The sequence below is a fragment of the Hoplias malabaricus genome, chromosome 1 (genome assembly GCF_029633855.1).
Source record: "Hoplias malabaricus isolate fHopMal1 chromosome 1, fHopMal1.hap1, whole genome shotgun sequence".
In the NCBI taxonomy this organism is placed as follows: Eukaryota; Metazoa; Chordata; class Actinopteri; order Characiformes; family Erythrinidae; genus Hoplias; species Hoplias malabaricus.
This window is the reverse complement of record NC_089800.1, coordinates 89476271-89502335: the sequence shown is the minus strand read 5'-3', so window position 1 is coordinate 89502335 and position 26065 is coordinate 89476271. Positions and strand designations below refer to the sequence as shown.

General features: G+C 46.1%; 2 protein-coding genes across 2 annotated transcripts in view; one reads left to right on the top strand and one right to left on the bottom strand.

Moving 5' to 3' along the window:
• Positions 1-24848, bottom strand: part of prorp (protein only RNase P catalytic subunit) — a 43104-nt gene extending 18256 nt beyond the window's left edge. Inside the window, exons 1-4 of the mRNA XM_066675971.1 lie at positions 24820-24848; positions 22994-24015; positions 21959-22006; positions 20774-20906 (exon numbers count right to left, since the gene is read on the bottom strand). Of these exons, the coding sequence (XP_066532068.1) occupies positions 20774-20906; positions 21959-22006; positions 22994-23994 (1182 nt within the window). The 5' untranslated portion in view covers positions 23995-24015; positions 24820-24848. The remainder of the gene's footprint in view (positions 1-20773; positions 20907-21958; positions 22007-22993; positions 24016-24819) is intronic.
• A 309-nt stretch (positions 24849-25157) lies between these two features.
• Positions 25158-26065, top strand: part of ppp2r3c (protein phosphatase 2, regulatory subunit B'', gamma) — a 99937-nt gene continuing 99029 nt past the window's right edge. The window contains exons 1-2 of the mRNA XM_066675969.1: positions 25158-25335; positions 25779-25903. Of these exons, the coding sequence (XP_066532066.1) occupies positions 25269-25335; positions 25779-25903 (192 nt within the window). The 5' untranslated portion in view covers positions 25158-25268. The remainder of the gene's footprint in view (positions 25336-25778; positions 25904-26065) is intronic.

Sequence of the window (26065 nt, the reverse complement as noted above, 5' to 3'; positions counted from 1 at the left end):
AAAATGTTGCTTCCCCAAGTCATAACCCATTTGCGTAAAGTTTAGAAAATCTCTCCTCGATTTGTCGCTGAAACGTACAGCGTTCTCCCAGTGGAAATGACTGGCGTTTGTCGTTCTGTCGCCCCCTAGTGTGAGCTCACCTTTAGACAAGTGTGTGATTATGATCCACAGCTGGTGGAGATAAGCCTCTACAGTTACATTAGGCTTCAGACACTAAACATTTCTCGGCTGCATCTGGAGTAAAACGAACTTGATTTCGGTCCAAACCCCAGCTTCTGTGGAAGTTCCAGTGTTGCCTGCCGTAGGCTGCTGCAGGGAGTTGGGGTTAACACGGTTCACGAGCGAGAAACTGCACAACACTGAGCTGTGTTTATCAAAAACCACAGACATTCTCAGCCTCTGGAGAACACACTTTCAGTTTCATGAGTGAAGCCTTGCCTCGAAAATTCCCCACCAATCCCCCGTCCCCTTCCTCCTCAGCCCCCTCCCTCTCTCCCGGCAAAACGTCCGAGAGACCACAGCTCCACTTTACAATCTGCCTCTCATCACCGCGCTGCAGGAATGTGTCGGACTGCGGCGAGTTCGCTCCGGGAGTTCAGTGTGTGCTGCACGAAGGTCCTCTGCAGCTCAGAATGCACTATTTCAGTCGCACATCTGAAAGAGCATCACTCAGCAACAAGTAAACAATGGAAACATAAAATAATACACAATTAAAACAGCGAACTATAACTAACAGGTGAATGTGTGACATTCCTCCAGTAAAACACCAAATAGCAACCTTCGGCCCGGACCTGGCCCTAGGCATTTCTACACTACGTCTTTACTATGTACCTGCAGTAAACAGTGGGTTAAACACTCATCCTCTGCCGTGGATCAGAACTGAAGAACAAATTAATACTTAATAAATTCGCATAAATTCCATTCATTCGGTTTATGTGGAGGGTCGTGGAGGTAGTGTCTCCAGTTCAGGGCGGTGGTGGGTCCCGGAATACCCGGAATCACTGGGTGCAAGGCAGGACCACACCCTGGAGGGGGCGCCAGTCCTTCACAGGGCAACACACACTCACACATTCACACCTACGGACAATTTTGAGTCTCCAATCCACATAGGAAACAGGAGCACCCGGAGGAAACCCACGCAGACACAGAGAGAACACACCACACTCCTCACAGACAGTCACCCGGAGGAAACCCACGCAGACACAGAGAGAACACACCACACTCCTCACAGACAGTCACCTAGAGGAAACCCACGCAGACACAGAGAGAACACACCACACTCCTCACAGACAGTCACCCGGAGGAAACCCATGCAGACACAGAGAGGACACACCACACTCCTCACAGACAGTCACACGGAGGAAACCCATGCAGACACAGAGAGAGCACACCACACTCCTCACAGACAGTCACCCGGAGCGGGACTCGAACCCACAACCCTGGATCTTTGTGACTGCTGCTCCACTGTACAGTGTCTTTAATTAGGAACAGACCTGTACCTTACTCTACATTAACTGTGGATGTTAAAGTTGTGTTGATGTCCTTCGCCCGTTTCATCTCCAGGACTTTTATTGTGTATTTTATTCTCCACAGTTGTATAATGAAAGATTACAGAGATCCCCCTCTCCTTCTGGAGAAGAGAATGTAATGAACCTTTAGGAACACAACTGGACTCTAACACCACTGCTGTACCTTTAAAGATACACTCCACTGTTTGTAGCTTCAGTGACAGTAATGTTCCTGTACTGTACCTTTAATTCTGAGAGTGTAGAAACATAAACTGAATATAAAACTGGGGAAAACTCTGACTTTATCTTTAAGATTAAACTTTTTAAGCTTAAAAGTGAGTGGAGAGTAGCACTGTAGGTGTTGGTAAAGTGTGATCTTAATGAGAACCGGTGAAGAACCCTACTTCTGCACTGTGCTTAAAGACAGTTAAAGGAGATCCGTATGAAACGTGGAATTTCTTCCAACTCTCCAGTCCTGCTCTGACCCGTCCAGCTGTGTCCCAAAAACACCACTCTGCAGATTCACCGGGGTCATATCAGCACTATTCGCGGTGAGGTTTAACCCTGAGCGTGCTGTGTTCAATCTTAACACCCATTGTCTTTAACACTAACAATGTTGAAAGAGCTTGCTGTTCAGTTTCGCTCAGCGATAAGAGGACGAGCCGGAGACAATGGACACTGAACTCCACTCTGAGACTGTGACAGAAAATGGGAAATTCCTCCAGCGCTTCCTCGTGCACTTCAGTAAACATTGTTGGGATTTTCTGCCTTCCTCTGCTGAGGCTTACGGTAAACCCTGAGGATCACTGAAGGCTCAGTTGGTGGAAGAGTCTGTTCTTTAAGAGCTGCTTAGCTTCAGAAAAGCTTTGTAGAGGATAATAGAAACCAACAGGGCCCTGTTCACACCTGGCATTAACATAGTGTCCATCTCTAAGCCTTGAGTGTGAACAGGGTCCAGCGTCTGTGGTGTGGTCCCTCTCGGTCTGTCTAGCAGAACATCACCATACAGACCAGTTTACTACATCATATAAACACACCTGCCGTTCTTCTCTGAGTGTCTCTGTCACAGTGTCTCTGGTTGTGGGTTCGAGTCCCGCTCCGGGTGACTGTCTGTGAGGAGTGTGGTGTGTTCTCCCTGTGTCTGCGTGGGTTTCCTCCGGGTGACTGTCTGTGAGGAGTGTGGTGTGTTCTCCCTGTGTCTGCGTGGGTTTCCTCCAGGTGACTGTCTGTGAGGAGTGTGGTGTGTTCTCTCTGTGTCTGCGTGGGTTTCCTCCGGGTGACTGTCTGTGAGGAGTGTGGTGTGTTCTCCCTGTGTCTGCGTGGGTTTCCTCCAGGTGACTGTCTGTGAGGAGTGTGGTGTGTTCTCTCTGTGTCTGTGTGGGTTTCCTCCAGGTGACTGTCTGTGAGGAGTGTGGTGTGTTCTCTCTGTGTCTGTGTGGGTTTCCTCCGGGTGACTGTCTGTGAGGAGTGTGGTGTGTTCTCCCTGTGTCTGCGTGGGTTTCCTCCAGGTGACTGTCTGTGAGGAGTGTGGTGTGTTCTCTCTGTGTCTGCGTGGGTTTCCTCCGGGTGACTGTCTGTGAGGAGTGTGGTGTGTTCTCCCTGTGTCTGCGTGGGTTTCCTCCAGGTGACTGTCTGTGAGGAGTGTGGTGTGTTCTCTCTGTGTCTGTGTGGGTTTCCTCCGGGTGACTATCTGTGAGGAGTGTGGTGTGTTCTCCCTGTGTCTGCGTGGGTTTCCTCCAGGTGACTGTCTGTGAGGAGTGTGGTGTGTTCTCTCTGTGTCTGCGTGGGTTTCCTCCGGGTGACTGTCTGTAAGGAGTGTGGTGTGTTCTCCCTGTGTCTGCGTGGGTTTCCTCCGGGTGACTGTCTGTGAGGAGTGTGGTGTGTTCTCCCTGTGTCTGCCTTCAGATTCCCTCAAGAACAGAGCGTAAAGAGCTTCATGGAATGGGTTTCCACAGCCGAGTAGCTGCATCCATGCCTTACATCACCAAGCGCGATGAAAAGCGTCAGAGGCAGTGAGATAAAGCACACCACCACTGGACTCTAGAGCAGTGGAGATGTGTTCTCTGGGGTGATGAATCCGATGAACGGCGCGGGGGTGTGTTTCAGGAGTTGGGCTCGGCCCCTTAGTTCCAGTCAAAGAAACTGTTAATGCTTCACAATACCAAGAGACTTTGGATAATTTCCTGCTCCCAACATTGTGAGAAAAGTTTGGGGACGGCCCCTTCCTGTCCCAACACGACTGTGCACCAGTGCACAAAGCAAGGTCCCTGAAGACGTGTCTGAGTGAGTGTGTGTGGAAGAACGTCAGTCCGACGGAACACCTTTGAGGTGAATTACAGCGGTGACTGTGAGCCAGGCCTCGTCCAGCATCGGTGTGTGACCTCACTAATGCGCTGTGGACAGTCCTCCCAGAAGAGATGAAGCTGTTATAACTGCAAAGAGTCGGCTGACGTCACGTTAAACCCCGTAGACCGAGAATGGGGTGAAGATCATGTGCGTGCGAAGGCAGACGAGCGAATACTTCTGGTGATACAGTATACATTCACCATGGGGTTATTTATTTACTTATAAACTATATATAGAACCCAGTACGGTCTCCGCAGAGGGGACATTGGTGTGTGTGGTTCTGCTGTGGTGCATCGAACTGGTTTCTAATGTAAGCCACAGCGCCTTCTCTGACTTCTGACTTCAGATCGAAGCTAGAGATAGGATCTCGTGTTTTGGTGGTGTGTAGAAGGAGCTGCAGAGTGTGACGGTTAGTGAGCGGGTGTGAAGTGTGTGAGTGTGTGTGTGAGAAGGGGGTGGGGAGAATGTTTGGGGGAATTCCTCTCGTCTCTGAGTGGTTAAAGTGACTGTTGATATGTTTTAAAGGCGCGAGTCATGCAAAAAACACACATATCAAATTCACACAGATTTCCCCCAAATGCACGAGGGTTCACGAGCGCGAGGCCCCTTTGCACAAACACACAATGCCCTAAAGGTTGCAGACAACCAACATATCCTCTGAACCAAAGGCCTTTAAACTAGATATCAGGACATTGCTGTGAGGATTTGATGGTGGTGCCAATGTGGGATGGGGTTCTGAATCACAGACAAGACTCCAGCTCGTCCCTGAGGGATCACTGCTTCACAAGAACAGAGCACGGGGACCTTAGGCTCATGTGCAGCTGCTTCAGAGCAAGACAAGACCTTTCAAGGTTCCCTACAGAGATCATAAACACTCTGAGTGCAGTGGCTGCAGTTTAAACGGAGCCAGATTCACTCAGTAGAAGTCGTAGATACAAACACATCGACGTCTAGTGTTTATCAAAAATAACAAATCCAGGGTTCAGGGGTTAAAAAAGGTCACTGCCCCCCACTGTGTTAGGGTTTATGAGCCCTTCTCAAACAGCAGACGTACACTGTGTGTGTTTGTGTGCTGGGTATTTATCACACAGAGGGATCTAAAACCCTTTCACACTCACAGCAGGTACCGCTCTCCTTTTTCAGAAGATAGCTGGGTCCCCATAAAGCAGAGCATTACAGTTCAAGGGGAAACGCATGTTTTAAGGTTAGGTTTAGGGTATGGTTTACCTCTGAGATGAAGTGTAATGTGAGCGTTGGGTTGTGTGTCGTTCAGATGATGGTTCAGGTTCGATTAAGTCTTTACGAGATGAATAGAAGTCTGTGTAAAGTCCCAACAATGCCATGGAAACAAACGGTTGTGTGTGTGGTCTCGGCAAGGTTAAAGCTCACTGGGAACAGAAAGGCTGGGGATTCCCCGTTGGAGTCACGAGGTCACGTGTGTGTGTGTGTGTCTTGAGGGTGTGACTGGTACAGAACACCTTCATTATCATCATTTAGCAGAACAAGAAAAATACCTCCACCCAAGTTCAGCACAAGGAGTCCTCCACACTAGCGCCTCACACACACTTCAGGCCCCGTGCAAAAGTTTATTTGAAGAGACATTCTGCGGAGTTGAACACACACTCTTTTATTTATCGAGGAAAGACAGTGAGTGATTAAACATAACCTCTGCGAAAGCTGTGGAATTTATTTCCAAGATTTTGCAGAATTTCTCCCTGATTCTCAGTTGTTTCTCGTACGTCTCGTCAGTGAGTTCTCCCCTGACGTAAACAGAGGCTGGGGGGCGACACCTGAGGCCAACCCACCATCTCCTTATTATTCCTCCTTCCTATTGGACGGCTTTTTCATTACTTGGCTTCATCTTGTAGAAAATCGTTTGTTTATTCATTTATAACGCTATGCATTAATCTACTTTCAAGGAAACATTCACATTTAACTGTGGATCTGGAGGCCACCAACTCACACACTGTGAAACAAGACCCCAGTCAGTTTTCTGCAAGCTCCAAGTCAGAAAACACTGGATTAAACGAGTCGTTCTGATTCTGCTCCACTTCTGATGTCAAGTGCAGAGACTTTAGAATGGCCCCGCCCCCTCGTCTGAGTCTATTCAATCACAGCGCTAGACCCGTGTTTATGTGAGAGCGCGAAGACGAGGTTAAACTCAGCGAAACAGACACAACGAGCGCGGAGAAATAAGAGCACTGAGTAAAAACGGAGAAGAAAGAGAACAGAGTGAAAACGGCTAAAAACCAGAGCTTCTGCTCCTCGCTCCTCACTGCTGTGCGCTCGGGGTCGGGGTGAACAGCGAGCGGCTCATTATCATTTAAAGGAACAGGTGCTGAAAGCGGGCGTTCTGAACAGGGGCTGTTTACACAGGGGGAGAACACTGCTGTGGGGCTCGTGGGGTTTGGACCAGAAACAGAACTGTTTTCCACTGCGTTACCCTGATGTTGAATTGCTTTACACTTCAAACTATTTCAGAACCAAAGCCAGGGTGTAGTACTGAAGGTAATAAAGTTACTGCAGTGTGGTCTGATGTGTAACACACTACTGTTGTGTGTGAGATCAGTGTGTTCTGGCTGATGGTGGTGGATTTTCCTCACTGACTTCAGAGTGAATCACGTGCAGTTTTTAAAACCACAGCCTTCACTCGGCTCAACACTCCACTTCACATCGTGTCATGTGTGTGAACAGAAGGAAATGTTCTGTACGTGACTCACAAATACAATAAACTCCTCTCCATTCACAGTAAACACGGCTCATTACGACAGTCTCGTGATCCTCAGTTTCAGAGTTTACATCCACATGGTGAACACACACACAACACTACACACACTGCTGCACAGAAGTTGCACTGTCACTTTGAACCAGCACTATTCATTAGTCAGTGTTTTACTCTGTTATACTGACTGCACCTTATTAATATCATAACACAACAATTAAACAGAACATATCACCATTCAGACCACTTTACGACATCAATTAAACACCACAGTCTTTCACGGGCTTCACAGTGGTGCAGCAGGTCATGTCTCTGTCACAGCTCCAGGGTCCTGGAGGTTGTGGGTTCGAGTCCCGCTCCGGGTGACTGTCTGTGAGGAGTTTGGTGTGTTCTCCCTGTGTCTGCGTGGGTTTCCTCCGGGTGACTGTCTGTGAGGAGTTTGGTGTGTTCTCCCTGTGTCTGCATGGGTTTCAGCGTGTGGTGTGTTCTCTCTGTGTCTGCGTGGGTTTTCTCCGGGTGACTGTCTGTGAGGAGTGTGGTGTGTTCTCCCTGTGTCTGCGTGGGTTTCCTCCGGGTGACTGTCTGTGAGGAGTGTGGTGTGTTCTCTCTGTGTCTGCGTGGGTTTCAGCGTGTGGTGTGTTCTCTCTGTGTCTGCGTGGGTTTTCTCCGGGTGACTGTCTGTGAGGAGTGTGGTGTGTTCTCCCTGTGTCTGCGTGGGTTTCCTCCGGGTGACTGTCTGTGAGGAGTGTGGTGTGTTCTCTCTGTGTCTGCGTGGGTTTCCTCCGGGTGACTGTCTGTGAGGAGTGTGATGTGTTCTCCATGTGTCTGCGTGGGTTTCCTCCGGGTGACTGTCTGTGAGGAGTGTGGTGTGTTCTCTCTGTGTCTGCGTGGGTTTCCTCCGGGTGACTGTCTGTGAGGAGTGTGGTGTGTTCTCTCTGTGTCTGTGTGGGTTTCCTCCGGGTGACTGTCTGTGAGGAGTGTGGTGTGTTCTCCCTGTGTCTGCGTGGGTTTCCTCCGGGTGACTGTCTGTGAGGAGTGTGGTGTGTTCTCTCTGTGTCTGCGTGGGTTTCCTCCGGGTGACTGTCTGTGAGGAGTGTGGTGTGTTCTCCCTGTGTCTGCGTGGGTTTCCTCCGGGTGACTGTCTGTGAGGAGTGTGGTGTGTTCTCTCTGTGTCTGTGTGGGTTTCCCCCGGGTGACTGTCTGTGAGGAGTGTGGTGTGTTCTCTCTGTGTCTGTGTGGGTTTTCTCCGGGTGACTGTCTGTGAGGAGTGTCCTCTGGGTGCTCCGGTTTCCTCCCAGGCTCCAAAAACACACGTTGGTAGGTGGATTGGAGCCTGAAAAGTGTCCGTATGTGTGAGTGTGTGTTGCCCTGCCCCCTCCAGGGTGTGTCCCAGCCTTGTGCCCAGTGGTTCCGGGTAGGCTCTGCACCCACCCCCGCCCTTTTGTTTCAAATTTATGAAGTTCATTTTAAACAAGGAGTGTGACCTTCCAGCCCTCAGACAGCTCTGCAAGAGAAACCGTCATGTTTCTGTAACGAATAAAGCCACATGGGTTCAGGAGGACTTCTGAATACTGTCGTCACTAAACACAGCACGCTGCTGCATCAAGAAACGCAACCTGACACTCTGCTACACAGGAGCTCTACATTAACTCTTTACAGTCAGTAACACTGTTACACTGAGGCTAGTGTCAGTGAATTACATGCAATTTTCAGAACATTGTTTTTATAAAGAAACTGTAACAAACACAGATCACGTCTTAAATGTGCATTCAATCATTTTCTCAAGTGATTCTCCTCCATGGCGTTAAACAGCTGTTTTACTGACACCTTGTGGCCTGAATGTGTCAGAGATACGATAAAAAACCCGTTAAAATCATGGTCCTCTTCACAAGGGCCGAGCACAGACCGCCTCACTCAGGGACTACAGATCAATTAGATTCATCTCATGTGATTCATACTTTATTTTATTTGTTTTAAAACGACAACATTTACAAATATTATGCCCTAGTTTCTGAAGTCATTTGCGACTTATTGCTCCTCAAAAACACTTACGCTTCGTAAACACAAACAGGAATCACTTTTATCTCTGTCTGACTTTAATCTGTAATCTCGAGCAGCAGGTTGTTCTGGCTGTTTTAATCTTTACTGCTCTTTCCTTATAACACGCCGTTACCAAAAACAGACTGCAGCATCTTCCCCTTTCCTTATAGCCACTGTTCCCCGAAACCAGCTCAGCAAGAAACTCTCACGAGACAAACGGAATAACCACACAGAACTGAACCAATAAAACCTCACAACACTTGAACGACTCTGCGGTGTTTTCTACGTATAAACACATTTCAAACCGGACGCCTGCATCGTGCTCAGAACACAGACAAAATAAGAGCAAAGTTTATAAAATATTTCACAGTTTTTAAGCGTTCCACTATAAACAGGAGAATATTAAAGCTATAAAAGGCACATCCACTGTCTGCAGTCAGTCTCCTCAGCAGAGAGGGGGCGCTGTCACCACTCAGAGAGGGGCGTGGTCTCCACTTTGGGCTGAACAGAGTGTCGGTCTCTCACCGTCTCCCGTCCACAGCCCTCAGACAGCTCTGCAGGAGAAACCCACTGAGATTAATACAGACGCATGGGCTTTTCCCGGGAAGTCCATGGTTGTTTCAGCAGGACGCTGACAGGCCTCATTCTGCGCATGCTACAACAGCGTGTCTTCATAGACAGTATGTGAGCGGTCTGCGTCCAGATCTGTCGCCTATGGTCATCGTGATGGGGAGCCTTGGCCTAATGGTTAGGGACTGGGCTTGGTACCAGAGGGTTGTCGGTTCTATCCCCAGGACCAGCAGGAACATCCATGGCTGAAGTGCCTTTGAGCAAGGCACTGAACCCTCAAGTGCTCCCCAGGCACCTGGAATGGATGCCCGCTGCTCTGGGTGCTCCCCTAGTGCACTAGTGTGTGTGTGTGTGTGTGTTCACTGCCAAGGATTGGTTAAATGCAGAAGACATATTTTGTTGTAAAGTGACAAATACTGCACATTATCAGAATCAGACGACAGTGAACACGCAGTGTGGAGCCGCTTAAGTCTCGTATCAAGCAAGAACTCCACTCACAAACCTGCAGCGCTGAGTCTCCTCAGTTCCCAAACGCTCCCACAGCATCAGTAAAGGAAAGAGCCAAACTCACCTCCCTCTCCACTTTTCTGGAGCGGGCCGCAGGTGTCAGACTCTAACTGTGTTTATGTTTACAGAGTACAGTCCGGTTCAGAGAAGGCTCTGTTCTTTGAGCTTTAATCAGTAAATAAAGCTTCAGGAGGTGAACACAGTCCTGTTCTTACTGCAGTTTCCAGACAAAGGTGATTTTGTAGAATGTGAAAATGTACACTTTTTGTTTTTGTTTTGTTTGTGTGTTTGAAATGTGTGTTCATATGTACTCTATGTGTGTGCGCGCGTGTGTGTGTGTGAGAGAGAGAGAGAGCTGGGGGTGTGGTCAGTGTCCTGAACTGGTTTCAGTTCATAAGCTCTGAGGTGGTGGAGGGTTAAAGGGACTTTCCACGGTCACTGCATGCGAGAGGCTTGAAACATGAAACCCCTTTGTATGAGTGTGTGTGTGTGTGTGTGTGTGTCTCTTTATGACTGCAAACAACCCAAAGGCCACTGAGCAATAACCACATATGACCACTACCCACACACACACACACACACACACACAGGGTTATTTATAACTCTTCATGAATACATCAACTATACAACTCTATAGATATAACTATTTATAAAAAACAAATGAATAGCACTTTACTAAACCACTTTAAAACAAAAGAATGGAAGTTAGAGGTGGTGCAGGACGTGTGCATGAAGATTAACATTCGATTTACATCCTCCTGCATTTTAAAAACATTATTATTTCTGGAAAGGGGCGGAGTCAGAGGGTCTGTGTCCAGGAAGTTTAATCAGAGAACATACACTTACTGTACTGCATTTATGTTCCGCAATAATTCACACACACACACACACACACACAGTAGGTCTGTCCCAATAACTACTCGATTGATTTATCAAACAGTATCTGAACGTGTCCTCAGTGATTGTCCACTGTGTTTACTGTGCGCGTGTGTGCGTGTGTGTTCACAAAAGAATAAGCGTCTCCAGTGTTTTAGCGCTGTTCTGTTCTGTGGAGTTTCCATGGAGTTTTAGGGCCACAGCATTGGAAAAAAAAGAAGATTCAAAGAATAAAGTCCGAATAATTCTGAGAATAAAGTCAGAATAATTCGCTGCACGTATCATGGGGCAGACACAACCACACTGTAATGGAGGTGTGTTGCTGAAGTAATATTATGGGATAGATTTCAGGAATAAACACTCAGTCCTCTTCCACATCAGGACCAGAGTGTGATTAGTGTTTAACTCCTGAATCGGTGCAGGAACCCTGAAGAGGGCGTGTAGTTTCACAGGATACAATTAATGATCACGAAAATGATGGATCCATGGCTCCTGTCTCTCACAGACAAACACACAGCTGTCTCTCTCTCTCTTTTACTCACTCACTCCTCGTGTGATGTTTACAAAAGTAGCGACTTCAGTCGTTTAATTCACACAGCAACCGGAGAAATGCACTTATTACCAGAATAACGCGAAAAACTGAGCTAATTCGGCTAAAGCTAGCAGCTGCAAACCACTCACTGCTCAGTGACTCTCACAATCGGATTATAACACTTTCAACAACAAAACTATCACTAACTAGCACCGCAGCACATTAAAACGGGGAAACAGATGCTCACTGCTCCAGCGTGTGTCCTCAGGTCTGTTCCAGCTCACTCTACTGTGTAAGTTCAGTCCAGTATTAACTCTTGTACGGCCGCTCTCTCTCTCTGCCGTATAGTGTCCGTACCGGGAATAATACAGAGCTAGATTCTTGTAGCTAGGCAACCATCCACCTGTGAGCAATGTGCCGTAAAGAGTTACCCATTTCTCGCGAGAGTCCTCCGTGATTCAGAAGTTGTTTAGTGCAGTAACCAGAAGAGGACCCCGCGTAGCTGCCACAGAGGCTCTGTTCTCTCTTTTACAGCTCAGTGGAACATTACAATCATTTAGAAGCTGCCATTTTAAGGTAGAAATGCTACATGTTCTTCATTTAAAAGACTGCAATTGCATTATTGTGCTGTTTTATTTTCATTACATCAGTGGCATAATTGTAATAAAATGACAATAAAAAATATTGTTTATTGCAAGTGCAATTATATCTGAGACAACGTATTGTAACAGGCCTCCAGAGAAGCCATAACATTAAAACCATCTGCTTAATACTGTGGTGCATCCACTACAGCCCTGACACATGCCCTGACCTCTCGACACATGTTCTGTGGCACCAAGGAGTGCTATAAGCCCCTGTGGGGACTTGTTTCTACAGCTCCTCCCTGGAGTCTGGGTCAGAGGAACATCCACAGGACTCCAGAACTCAAGGTTCTCCAGAAGAACATCACCAAGAGCGCCACACTACCTCCTCTTGACCCGCCACCTTCTCATAGTGCAGCTGAGGTCACCTCTTTCAGTGGTGTGTGTTCTGACCCAGTTCTATCAGAGCGGATTTAACTCTTTCAGCGGCGTGTGTTCTGACCCGGTTCTATTAGAGCGGAGTTAACTCTTTCAGCGGTGTGTGTTCTGACCCGGTTCTTTCAGAGCAGAGTTAACTCTTTCAGCGGTGTGTGTTCTGACCCGGTTCTATTAAAACGGAGTTAACCCTTTCAGTGGCGTGTGTTCTGACCCGGTTCTACCAGAGCAGAGTTAACTCTTTCAGCAGTGTGTTCTGATCCAGTTCTATCAGAGCAGAGTTAACACTTTCAGCGGTGCGTGTTCTGACCCGGTTCTATCAGAGCGGAGTTAACTCTTTCAGCAGTGTGTGTTCTGACCCGGTTCTATTAAAACGGAGTTAACCCTTTCAGTGGCGTGTGTTCTGACACGGTTCTATTAAAACGGAGTTAACCCTTTCAGTGGCGTGTGTTCTGACCCGGTTCTATCAGAGCAGAGTTAACACTTTCAGCGGTGCGTGTTCTGACCCGGTTCTATCAGAGCGGAGTTAACTCTTTCAGCAGTGTGTGTTCTGACCCGGTTCTATCAGAGCAGTGTTAACTCTTTCAGCGGTGTGTGCTGCAGTAGCTCTTCTGTGGGCATGGACCTGATGGACTCCACTTCACTCCCTCCTCCATCAGTGAGACTTGGGTCAGGACCCCTTCTTCTGAACACTTTGGGTCAGTTCTGAAGACTCCCCACAGACCTGAGCTCTGGAGACTGACTGATACTTTATAACAATCACAGTGTGGCCCTCAGATCCTTTCACTGACCATTTCTCCTTCAAAAACAGACTCTGTGGGGGGAATCAGGCAGTGGTTTGCAAAATAAAGATCAAGAGCTAGAAATAGGTTCAATCGTCTTAATACTGTCATCCTGTTTGGATTTTCTGAGGTGTCCTCTGCCATACTGTGTAATTATATTACACATCCTAACTGTAGGAGCCAATACAACGCCATGTTTATGTGGAGGGAGTAGGGAGCAGGTTGTGGAAAGCCCCTTCCTCGTGTCTAAAAGTGTCCGTACAGCTCTCTTCTATTTCCATCTACAGACTCTCTGTCCTCAAACTTTGGCTAAATCTAGAGCTCGCTGGATTTTAAGCGCTGGGACACATGGCTGCGTCGTCCGAGCTAATTCTGGACGACTGGACAACACCAGCGGCACGTAGCCGAGGCCTGACGCTAGCCTGGAAAATAAAAACACTTCTATTTAGAGTTTAAAATAACAGCTTTATATATGAGTCTGCATGCGGTCATCGGTACACAACAGAGACACGTCTTTATAAGGTCAACATCACACCACGTCATGTGACGAAAAGGACAAATATAATAAAGAAAATATACATTTCCAGGTCGTTTTCCATTTGTGTCTGAGATACCATTCCATTCCTCACTTTGTACGTCACCGTGTACGTGATCAACGTTCCTAGAATAGAACTGTGATGTATTTTGCAATGTTTCTGTCTTAATTAAGAAATAAAAGAAATTCCCTCCATGCACTTCATACAGAAACACGTGGGAACGCAAAGAACTTTGGCGCCACCCAGCGGTGCTGCTGTAAAAGTGGGAAATACAAAACACAACACTCTTCTGGATAGGTTTTACAGTAGATATTAGAACATTGCTGTGAGGATCTGATGGCATTCCACCACACAAACATCAGTGAGAGTCAGGGGCTGGTGTTGTGTGATTAGTTCAGGATCAGGAACACCTCTGTAACTCATCCCCAAATACACTGCACAGAGCTCCACCCCTCCAGAGATCACTGTTCCACAGCTCAGTGCAGTACTTTATATCCCTCTACCCTATGCTTAGCATCAGGCATTGAGCGCTTAGGCTCATGTGCAGCTGCTCCAGAGCATCCCATCCCCTTCTCCCCCACAGTGGAACACAGTTCTGTTTCTGGTCCAAACCCCACGAGCCCCACAGCAGTGTTCTCCCCCTGTGTAAACAGCCCCTGTTCAGAACGCCCGCTTTCAGCACCTGTTCCTTTAAATGATAATGAGCCGCTCGCTGTTCACCCCGACCCCGAGCGCACAGCAGTGAGGAGCGAGGAGCAGAAGCTCTGGTTTTTAGCCGTTTTCACTCTGTTCTCTTTCTTCTCCGTTTTTACTCAGTGCTCTTATTTCTCCGCGCTCGTTGTGTCTGTTTTGCTGAGTTTAACCTCGTCTTTGTGCTCTCACATAAACACGGGTCCAGCGCTGTGATTGGACAGACTCAGATGAGGGGGCGGGGCCACTATTCTCGTTAGTGTACAGTCACCTGTTTGCATGAATCACTGTGTATTCGTTAATTGTAATTATAAAAGTGTAATGTAATGTACACAGAGGGGCCTCTTCCGAGAGACATCCCGCTCTTTCCAAGCTGCTGTTTAAGGCCAATCCCTTCTGCATTGAATCTTCCCAGAGTCTACACCGCTGCCGGCACAAGTGCCCTCTGCCGTTGTGAGTTTATAAACGTGTGTCACTCTGCATTTACCCCACCACACCACTAGGGGATCCTAAATATCTTCCCCCACACCGTGTAATGCACAGTGTAGTGATATTAGTTTAAAAGCTGAAGTGCACTATGTAGGGAGTAGGGCACTAATTGGTCCAGAGTGTATTCACAGGTTTACACCAGGAAAGAAACACACAGAGGGGCCAGCACTTTTTCCTGTGTGTTCCCACTCCTCATACACACGTGATGATGGCTCTTTAGTAAAGAAAATTGTTCTATATAGAACCTTGAACACTTAAAAGAACCTTAAAGGGTTCTTGGCCTCATGAAGGGGTTCTTCAGGTTGATGGAGAATGTGCTGTAGTTGGTTCTATACGTTTTACCTTTTAGAGAAGGGTTCAATTGGGGAACCCTGGTTGGTGCCGTATAGAACCGACTACAGCACATTCTCCATCGACCTGAAGAACCCCTTCATGAGGCAAAGAACCCTTTAATCGTGCAAAATGTTCTTCTGTCTCAAATCCCAGTGCGCTGTCGACACAGAGAGCATTTCACGTCACAGCGAGCACCGTCCCGAGACGTAGGCTCCTTAAATACGCTTCCTACTAAGGAACCTCACTCAGGCAGAAATTTAAGGCAGCATCGAATCCTCACTCAGCCGCGAAGACAGTCCCATGATGCAATGCACAACTCCTGCCAGTTTCACTCTTCAATTTGTGATAAAACGGGAGGAAGACTAGACTCCAGCGCGCTGAGGTTTGAAAGCACCAGTTGCGTGCAGTGAGTGGGAAAAAGCCGTGACACAATCGCTCTCTAACTACAGCGTCTCATGAAGACAACGGTCAGAACGCAGGGTGCCTACTTAGGGAGCTCACTAGGTTTTGGGACAGACCCCCAGTGTTCTGGCAACCCAGTGTTCTGGCAACCCGTTTGGCTGTTTCTGTACCCGTTTGGAAGCTGTTTTGATCGCTCGGGTTTTCCTGTTTACTCGTTTCCATTGTTATTTCTATATTTATATCTGTTTTTATAACCTACTAACCATCCATAGCTCTATCTTTTAGATTGTCTCCGCAGAAATATTCATTACAGAGGCACTAAAACTGCCACCGGACCCTGGAGTAACGTTCTTGGTGTAAGTTACTAAAATTCACTAAAAGCGGTAAGTACCTGCAATTCCATGGCTACTACTGGCTGTTTTGCCTGCTCAGAGTGTGGCATGTTTAGTTTAACGCCCTTTTCCACCTCTAGCGATAAATATAGTGGTTGTATTTGTAGTAAGTGTCAGCTAGTTAGCTCCCTGGTGGATAAAGTGGACCAGCTAGAAGTGCGCATCCGGAGCTTATTATTGTTGAGGGATAAACAGCGAGATTCAGTGTTAGCAACTCCGGGTGCCTTAGGGAGAGTTAGCACCCCCACGACTCCGGCGTTAGAGCCCTCACAGCGGGGTGAATGGGTGACGTCTCGGCGTCATAGCCGGAAAGCTAAGGCTGATGCTAACGCTGAGGCCAAAGCTAGCCCACCGGGACACCACGCTCCTCCGATTCGCGTGTCAAACAGGTTTGCCCCGCTCAGCGAAGCACCCGCTGAGGAGCCTGTTAAGAGTGCTCTGGTTATAGGAGACTCTATTGTTCGGCACGTGAAATTAGCTACTCCTTTAGGGGCGCCGGCAGTAACAGTTAGCTGTTTATCGGGAGCCAGAGCGCCGGATATTAGTGGCAACCTTAGACTGTTAGCTAATAGGAGATATTCGAGGGTAGTCATTCATGTAGGGGCCAATGATATTCGTCTGCGGCAGTCTGAGGTAACTAAGGGTAATATTAGAGAGGTGATTAAACTGGCCCAGACGATGTCCGATGCCGTAATCTGCTCTGGCCCCATACCAATGCGGCGTGGCGACGAAGCTTACAGCAGACTTTGGGCGTTAAACTGCTGGATGTCCAAGTGGTGTTCCGAAAATCAAGTGGGCTTTATAGAAAATTGGTTACGTTTTGAGGGCAAGCCTGGTCTTATAGGTAGGGATGGTATCCACCCCACGCGGGAGGGTGCTGCCTTACTTTCTTGCAGTATAGCACATAGTCTTTTAGTTAGTCGGCAGAGTAGTGTAGATAGCTGCTGACAATCCAGAGCCGGGACCAGGCCGCAGACAGACAGGCTAAACCGACCGTCTGCGAACTGTCTTGAGACGTCACCCAGGTTCAACTGTATTGAGACTGTGTCTTTCCCCCGAACTAAATGTAAAAGTAGAAAAACAAAATCAGCCTGTTTCAGCAACCTAATCAATATTAAATCATACACAACACCTAGCAGCAACACCTCAGAACTAAAATTTGGGTTACTCAACATAAGATCACTAAACTCAAAAGCACTCATCGTAAATGATATTATAAGTGATCATAAATTCAATGTTTTCTGTCTCACGGAAACGTGGGTTAAACCAAATGAATATTTAGCACTAAATGAAGCCACCCCCCTAGGCTATAATTATGCACATAGCCCAAGAATATCAGGCAAAGGAGGTGGAGTATGTGTAATTTACCAAAATACCCTAGAAATTAGTCTTAAACAATGTGACACCTTCTCTTCTTTTGAGGTTCTCTCCACTATTATTACAAATCCGGTCACAAAAAAGGACGCATTTTTATTATGCAACATTTACAGACCACCAGGGCCTTACTTAGAATTTCTGAAAGAATTCAGCGATTTTGCTACAAACCTAGCGGTGTGCAATCATAAAGTTATAATTGTAGGAGATTTCAATATCCATTTTGAGAAGGAAAGTGACCCACTAAAAAAGGCATTTACCTCAATCTTAGACTCTATTGGTATTACTCAAAATGTAACAGGGCCTACACACTACTGCAGCCACACTTTAGACTTAGTTCTGACACTAGGTCTTAACATTGACAAAATTAATATCTTACCGCAATCCTCAGCAATCTCCGATCATTACTTAATTTCATATGAGCTACGTTTTATCCATAATATATGTAAGAACCCTCGCTATTCTACAAGGCGTATAATAAAACCATCTACCGCCCTACAATTTATAGAAAACCTACCAGAACTATCGACCCCAGTTCCAACTCCATCAGACCCAATGGACCTAGATGTACTAACTGATTACCTAGAAAATACCTGTCGATCTACTTTAGAAAAGGTAGCACCACTTAAACATAAAAGTATAAGACAGAAAAAGCTCGCACCATGGTATAACGATAAGACCCGTACTTTAAAACAAACATTACGAAAACTAGAGCGGAAATGGCGATCAACCAAGCTTGAAGTGTTTCATTCTGCCTGGAAGGACAGCCTTATAGAGTATAGAAATGCCCTCACTAAAGCTCGCTCAGCATATCTGGCCTCGCTGATCTCCAATAATAAAAATAATCCGAGAGCACTGTTTAGTGTGTTTTCTAGAATTACAAAAAATTAAGCAGGTTCTGAACAACTAATTCCAGCAACTCTCACCAGTAAAGATTTTATGGACTTTTTTAATAATAAAATTGAGAATATTAGACAACAAACTCTAGCCACAGGATCAAATCCATCCTGGCTGCCACCTGATGTGAATGAAATAAAACATAATATAACTGTAAAAGAAAGACTTGAAACCTTTTACCCACTCCCACAATTAGAACTAGAGAAGATTATCACCTCCGCAAACTGTACAACTTGCACACTTGACGCAATTCCCACAAAGTTGCTCAAAGAAGTACTACCAGCTATTATTGATCCTCTTTTAACTATAGTAAACTCATCGCTTAGTCTGGGCCATGTACCCAAAGCTTTTAAACTAGCAGTTATTAAACCTATGATCAAGAAACCAAATCTTGATGCTAGTACACTGTCTAATTACAGGCCTATTTCTAATTTGCCATTTCTGTCTAAGATCTTAGAAAGAGCTGTGGCCCAACAACTTAGTTCATATCTACATAAGAATCATATATATGAAAAATTCCAATCTGGATTCAGGCAACATCATAGTACAGAGACAGCTCTAGTCAAGATAACAAATGATCTTCTTCTTGCCTCTGATCAAGGCCACGTATCCCTGTTGGTGCTTCTTGACCTAAGCGCAGCCTTCGATACAATAGACCACAATATTCTCATAGAAAGGTTAGAAAACATGGTTGGAATCACAGGGACAGCCCTATTATGGTTCAAATCTTACTTAACGGAACGTTATCAATTCGTAAAAGTAAACAATCTAACTTCAAATTATTCTAAAGTAAGATTTGGAATTCCACAAGGCTCTATTTTAGGACCATTATTATTTACATTATACATGTTACTGCTAGGCACAGTTATAAGAAACCATGACATTAACTTTCACTGTTACGCAGACGACACACAATTGTATATTTCAGCCAAGCCCGATGACAAACACAGATTAAAGAAAATAGAGGACTGTGTAAAAGACGTGAAAGGCTGGATGTTGCGTAACTTCCTCCTTCTAAACAGCAACAAAACAGAGGTCCTGCTTTTGGGTCCAAAAGTGACAAGAAATAAATTATCAGATTTAATTTTAAATCTCGCTGACTTTCCAGTTAAACCTGGTTCAGCAGCAAAAAATCTTGGTGTCATAATTGACCCGGATTTATCATTTGATCAACACATAGGCAGTATCACTAGGACAGCTTTTTTACATCTTCGCAATATTGCTAAGATTAGAAATGCCTTATCCCTTCAGGACGCAGAAACATTAGTACATGCCTTTATTACTTCAAGGCTTGACTACTGTAACGCACTACTGTCAGGATGCACCAGCAGCAATTTAAGAAAACTTCAACTAGTTCAAAATGCTGCAGCTAGGGTCCTCACTAAAACTAGAAAATTTGAACATATCAGCCCAGTTTTATCATCACTTCATTGGCTGCCTGTTAAATTCCGCATTGACTACAAAATTTTGTTATTAACATATAAAGCTCTACATGGGCTTGCTCCTGAATATCTTCAAGATACAATTTCCTATTATGAGCCTCCACGTTCACTCAGATCACAGAATACTGGATTTTTAAATGTTCCCAGAATTCAGAAGGCCTCAGCTGGGGGAAGAGCCTTTTCTTATAAAGCCCCCAGACTCTGGAAAGATCTTCCAGAAAATGTTCGGGACTCAGACACAGTCGCAATCTTCAAATGTAGGCTAAAAACTCATTTGTTTAGTTTATCATTTGGTAGCTAATGCTCCCCCATAGATAAAGGCGGCAGATCCGGGGGGTGCATGGACACAGGGAATTATAGTAAACTGAGACGCTGGTGCTGTCGTCCCGCCGCTTCTCGCGATCACTCAGGTTTGTTGACGGTGGAGCGGAGGGATGCCAGTGTTTCAGGATGCTCCCGTGTCTGTGTGTCCTCCTGGTTCTCTCCTTTTAGTTAATGCTGTCATAGTCAGATCTGCCGGAGTCATTAGCCACACTCTGGAAATTTTTATATTTTCTACTTTACAAACACAAAACAGTTCAAAACTAATTCCATCCCTTTACATCTTTCCGAGTAAACGACTGCCCACCTGTCTGTCTGGACACTGATGGATGACTGTCGAGATCCTCCTCCACGCTTCAGACCAGCTGCCCACGCTCCAGCAACCACCAAGTGCCTTGAAGCTGTCCCTACACTGAAGTTCTCATGGACTACTAACTATCATCACCAGTAGATTGACCAGAGGAGGATGGGTCACCCCTTGTGAGCCTTGGTTCCTCCCAAGGTTTCTTCCTCAGCTGGGGGAGTTTTTCCTTGCCACTGTCGCCCCTGGCTTGCTCACTTGAGGGTTTTACATTTGTCTTTACATTTCATGTCAAATCTTGTCTTACTGGAATTCTGTGAAGCTGCTTTGTGACAACATCAGTTGTGAAAAGCGCTATATAAATAAATTTGATTTGATTTGATTTGATTCTTTACTAAAACAACAAGTGTGCAGGGTTTTTCAGGTTTGTTCCTTGTTACGCTTTTTATTAACCGCTGTGTGAGGAGTTAACGTTTCTGGACTCCCTCGGTTCAAATCGTAGTTGTTGTGGTCGCGGTTACATTTCTGGGGAGGTGCGTGTCAGGCTTCGACGTGGAGTACACCGTCAGATTTGTGTCGTTGTGTTGATCTTAGCGTAGGTTTGATTCGGAGAAAACAACTAGCCTTTGGTGCAGAAATATGAAAACGTACATGTCCTGGAAAAAGGACTGAAAGAGTGAAAGAGAGAGAGATAAACCTCTGGAGTGGTTTTGTTGAAGACGTCTTTGCCCTCGATGACGTTGGCCATCACTCTGTCTCTGAGCAGACTGTACTCATCCCCCGTCAGATCGATGGACTCCAGCTCCGCCCCACAGCTCCTGCACACTCCTCTGTGAGCACACACACATATATACTCACACACACAGACACAGACACGCACACACATACATACACACACATATATACACAGACATATATACACACATATACACGCACACATATATACACACACATATACACGCACACATATATACACACACATATACACGCACACAGACACACACAGACACACATAGACACACATATACACACACAAATACACACACACGCACACACAGACACACATGCACAGACACACACGCACACACAGACAATTATTACTAAGAGGGCTCCACAGCTTTATGCTTTCACAATTCTGACAGAATATTTAGTGATGGATAAAACAGCTCATTTACATATTTCACTCTGTCCAATCACAGGTGTTTTATTCAGTCCTTGATCATGTCACATCAACACATCCTTACTTCTAATTAAAAGGGCTCTTCTTCTACATGTGTTCAGTAATTTATTTTTCACTGTGTCTGTGTGTGTGTGTCTGTGTATGTGTTTGTCTCTGTCATTGTCTGTCTCTGTGTGTGTGTCTCTCTGTGTGTGTGTCTCTCTGTCTGTGTGTCTCTCTGACTGTGTGTGTGTGTCTGTGTGTGTGTGTGTGTGTGTGTGTCTCTGTCTGTGTGTGTCTCTCTGTCTGTGTGTGTGTGTGTGTGTCTCTCTGTGTGTGTGTGTGTGTGTCTCCTACATGATGTTTTCTAACCTCTTTTATAAAAACCGTATTAAAGAGCTGAGCACTGACTGAGTGGATATTCACTGTGACCAAGAGAGCTCCTCATCCACATTAATCAGCTTTCCTCTCAGCCTTGGAACATTTCTGTGAGGATCTGATGGTGTTCAGCCTCATAACCATCAGTGAGAGTCAGGTGCTGGTGTTGGGGATTAGTTCTGGATCAGACTCAGCACTCTACCTCCATCCCCCCAGATTTGCACCGCTCTGCACTGGACATGGTGATCTTAGGCTCATGTGCAGCTGCTTCAGAGCTTCAGTCTCATTACAGTACAGTTCTCTAGAGAGCTCTTAGACCCTGAGTTCACAGCCTCAGTGACCCACCTGCCGTCCACCGAGGAAAACGCCCCTGTCCACTTCTCATCTGGACAACTGTAAACGAGACAAAACATTACATCACAACGACATCAAACAATTCCTCAGACTCAGGGCTGACCACAGCGCCCCCGAGAGGAGGAGCCGCGCCACTGTTCTCAGGGTTAACTACACCACAGACACATTCACTAAAGCAGAACTCCGAGACTCACTCTATCTCTGACTCTCTCTCTGTCCCTCTCTCTCTCTCTCTCTCTCTCTCTCTGTCCCCCTCTCTCTCTGTCCCTCTCTCTGTCCCCCTCTCTCTCTCTCTCTCTCTCTCTGTCCCTCTCTCTCTCTCTGTCCCCCCCTCTCTCTCTCTCTCTCTCTCTGTCCCTCTCTCTCTCTCTGTCCCCCCCTCTCTCTCGCTCTCTCTCTCTGTCCCCCCCTCTCTCTCTCTCTCTGTCCCCCCCCTCTCTCTCTCTCTCTCTGTCCCTCTCTCTCTCTCTCTGTCCCCCTCTCTCTCTCTCTGTCCCCCTCTCTCTGTCCCCCTCTCTCTCTCTCTGTCCCCCTCTCTCTCTCTCTGTCCCCCCCTCTCTCTCTCTCTCTGTCCCCCCCCTCTCTCTCTCTCTGTCCCTCTCTCTCTCTCTCTCTCTGTCCCCCTCTCTCTCTCTCACTCTGTTTTTCCTTTCCTTATCTTTCTCCTTTTCTTCCTCATTTCTCTTCTTTCCTTCATCGTTATTTGACATTCCCTACGTTTTTCTCCTTTTCACCTATTTTCCTCCTTTACTTTTTCCTTTTTCTCTGTCCATCTGTTTTCTTCTTCTCTTTTTTATATTCTTTCTTACTTTAACTATAAACTGAATAAAACAGAAAAAAAATCTCTTCTTTTCCATTTTGTCTTTGGTTCATTTCATTTTTGTCTAAATCTCTATTTATTTCCTGTTTGTGTCAAATCTCCTCATTTCTTTCCTCTTTATTTGTTGTTTCTTCTTTATGACTCTTATTTTGTAAACATTTTGAAAGACATTTTACTTCTAAATAAGTCAATAATAATGAGTTTACCTTTCGAACCAGGTCTTGATGCTCCTGGCGAGTGGCTCCTGGGGGTAAATCTGGTTCTCTCTCATGAAGCTCAGGATCTCTGAGAGTTTATCTCTGTGGTGGTGATGATGGTGATGATGATGATGATTGACGTCATTATCAAACAGACATTGCCATGTGTCCTGATTGGGCGTCAGGCCCTGGTCCAGCAGCGCTCTGTACAGCATCCATGCTGTCTCTTGGTCGCCGTGGAGAAGAGCCCCGGCAATGGCGTCGCCATAGTTACGAGGTGATGGGGTGATGACTTTTTGGATTTCCTCCAGCATCGGTAGGGCTTCCCTCCATCGCTCTGTTCCACTGAGGCCTTTCAGCAGCAGGCTGTAGGCGCCGGTGTCCAGAGACTTATAGCACGACCTCATGACGTCATAGGTGTCTAACACTTCTGACTGGTGGCCCCCGGACACGCACAGGGCCAGATATCGCAGGAGCAGGACGTACGGCACGCTCCCGGTCTCCATGGCAACAAAGTTCAAAAGAGATTTCGCAATACTTACATCAGCATCGGCACCGAGCATCGCCTCCAACATCCTCACCTCGAAACGCTCCGGTCGGGACGAGCCGTCTTTCAGTTCCCTCCACTCCGAGGCACTCAGAGGTCCTTTAGGAACGTCCCCAACAAAAGACGCTCTGTCTCTCACTGAAACGTCTGTCTCTTCGTCCACTGCCGCTGCTCTTCTCTTTAAAAACTCTGCTGTCCTCCTGGCTGTACCGGCAGCAAACACCGACCGCGGAGGAGCAGCCTTAGCCTCTCTTTGCCTGAAGTCTCTTTGTTTGTCTCGTGGCTGCTGTTTCACTCTGTCCTTCCCTCTCCCTCTCTCTGTCTCAGTGCTGTAAAGATCAGCGCGCAGGTTTTTACTCCATCGCAGGACGCGGGACACACACTGACCGTGAAACTGGCGTCCGAATAAAGAGCGGAGGTACAGGGCACCGGTCTGAGAGCTCGAAACAAACAAAGATCCCATCTCACGTCCACAGGTGAAGAGCTGTAACAAATCAACAAACACAGAGAGACGTCACAAAAACAGCTACTTTACAAATTACAGCAGTCGTTTTGGACAAAGCTCACAGTTAAAAAACAGAGGTGCGCACAAAAGAAGTGTAGAAAAGTATTCAGATGTTGGTGATTTTTGGTGTGTTACCGACTCTACTGAACCCTGCTCTCTGATTGGTCCCTGGTTGGTTTCCCACAGCTCCCCCCTGAAATGTATCTGGTGTCATCTCTAACCCCGTCTCTAAGGGGAACAGTGGGCTTTGGAAACCACAACAACGGCGGTGGTAACGTTAAGCGGTGTTTACTCATAGTGTATCGGCGTGTTGTTTGCACCAGCACAACACACACTAACACACCACCACCACGTCAGTGTCACTGCAGCGCTGAGAATGATCCACCACCACATCACACCTGCTCTGTGGGGGTCCTGAGCGCTGAGGAACAGGGGGAAAGGGGGGGGGGGGCTAACAAAGTATGCAGAGCAACAGATGGACTAAAGCCTATAACTGTAGCACTGAGCAGTGGAGCGGAGAGAGTGGACACTGAGTGTAGAAACAAGGAGGTTATTTTAATGTTATGGATGATCTGTGTGTAAAATATAAAACAGTCCCAATCACTGAAACCTACAAATACAAACCCTAAAAAAATAAGTAACTATCCACTATCCACCTTTAATAAATCTGTTATTAATAAATAATAGAGTACTCTTATGTTTGCGGAACGATATCTTAAAATACCTTTAAATAAATAAGCTCAAAAACAGATTAAAAACAGACTCAGCTCCTCATGCACTCACCCTTCACTCTTCTTCGTGGTGTCTTAGTGCCCTCACAGCTCTCTGCCGCCCCCTTCAAGGCCTAAGTAGTGCGACGGTTCATGGAGGGTTCGCCCAAACGGCTCCCTACACCCTACAAAGTGCACTAAGTCGATTACTATATGTTGGATTCTGTGAATACGTGTGTACTATATGTTGAAGAGCAAGTTCTGAAACACCAAATCAGATACAAATAACTCGGTTAACGTTTGTGTATTTGGATTATTTAAAGCCAACACAGTGCACTACGTAGGGATCATACAGCGGTTTGAGACCCGCCCAGAAGCAGGTGCGTCATTAATGTGAGACGGGCCCCGGAAGCGTTACTAAGCGGCTGAAAGTCTGAGGTTTGTTTATGGAGTGAAGTAAACTGTAATATTTATACATTTACTCCGTTTATCTGTGTAATTTTGACCGATTCCTTCAGTAAAATGTCGACGGACAGAAGCTCGCAGTGGAAGGAGACTCTGAGGAGGAGACTGAGCTCAGATAAAGCAGGTTAGAGATGTTCAGGAGAGAATATTTAGTAAAAGAGACAGATACATATTGTGGATTAATAATAAGTTTAACCCATTCTCCTTCGTGTTTGTGATAGATACTACATTTAACATGTGTGTGTTTTAGTTTATCTCTCGTATCAACACACTCTCAGAGACTGTATTTAACAAATATGTGACAGATATTTAGATTAAACCTCTGAATTAACTCCTATAATTAATAAAATATCCTTTTGTTAGAGGTTTGTTATCAGTCGTCCACAGGTTATGGCCGTATCTCTGTGGTCAGATCCTTTAAGGGTTTCATAGCTATCCATTAAAGTCTTATGCAGCAGTGAAAGTGTTAAATGTAGTGTGTATCTATGTCTAAGGATCAGAATTCACCGTCAGTTCACACAGTCTCTCTATGGAACATTAGCTGTTGTTAAAATGATTGATTCACAGATAAAAGGAGTGAAGACGAGAAGAAAGCAGAAGAAACTGAACTTTTTACAAAGTATTACACAGAATGGAAAGGAGGGGGAAACGCAGACGACACGTTTAAACACATCCCCCGCTTCTACTACAGAGTGAGTGAGCCTCAGACCCAGTTATTAATAATAATAATAATAATATCATCATGTCCTATCTTATCACATACATCCAGCAAGTGTTACGTACGGGTCTTAAATATTTATGTCGTTTTGCTGATAGTTACACAGTTATCCACAGCTGTGGTTGAATTATTAAAG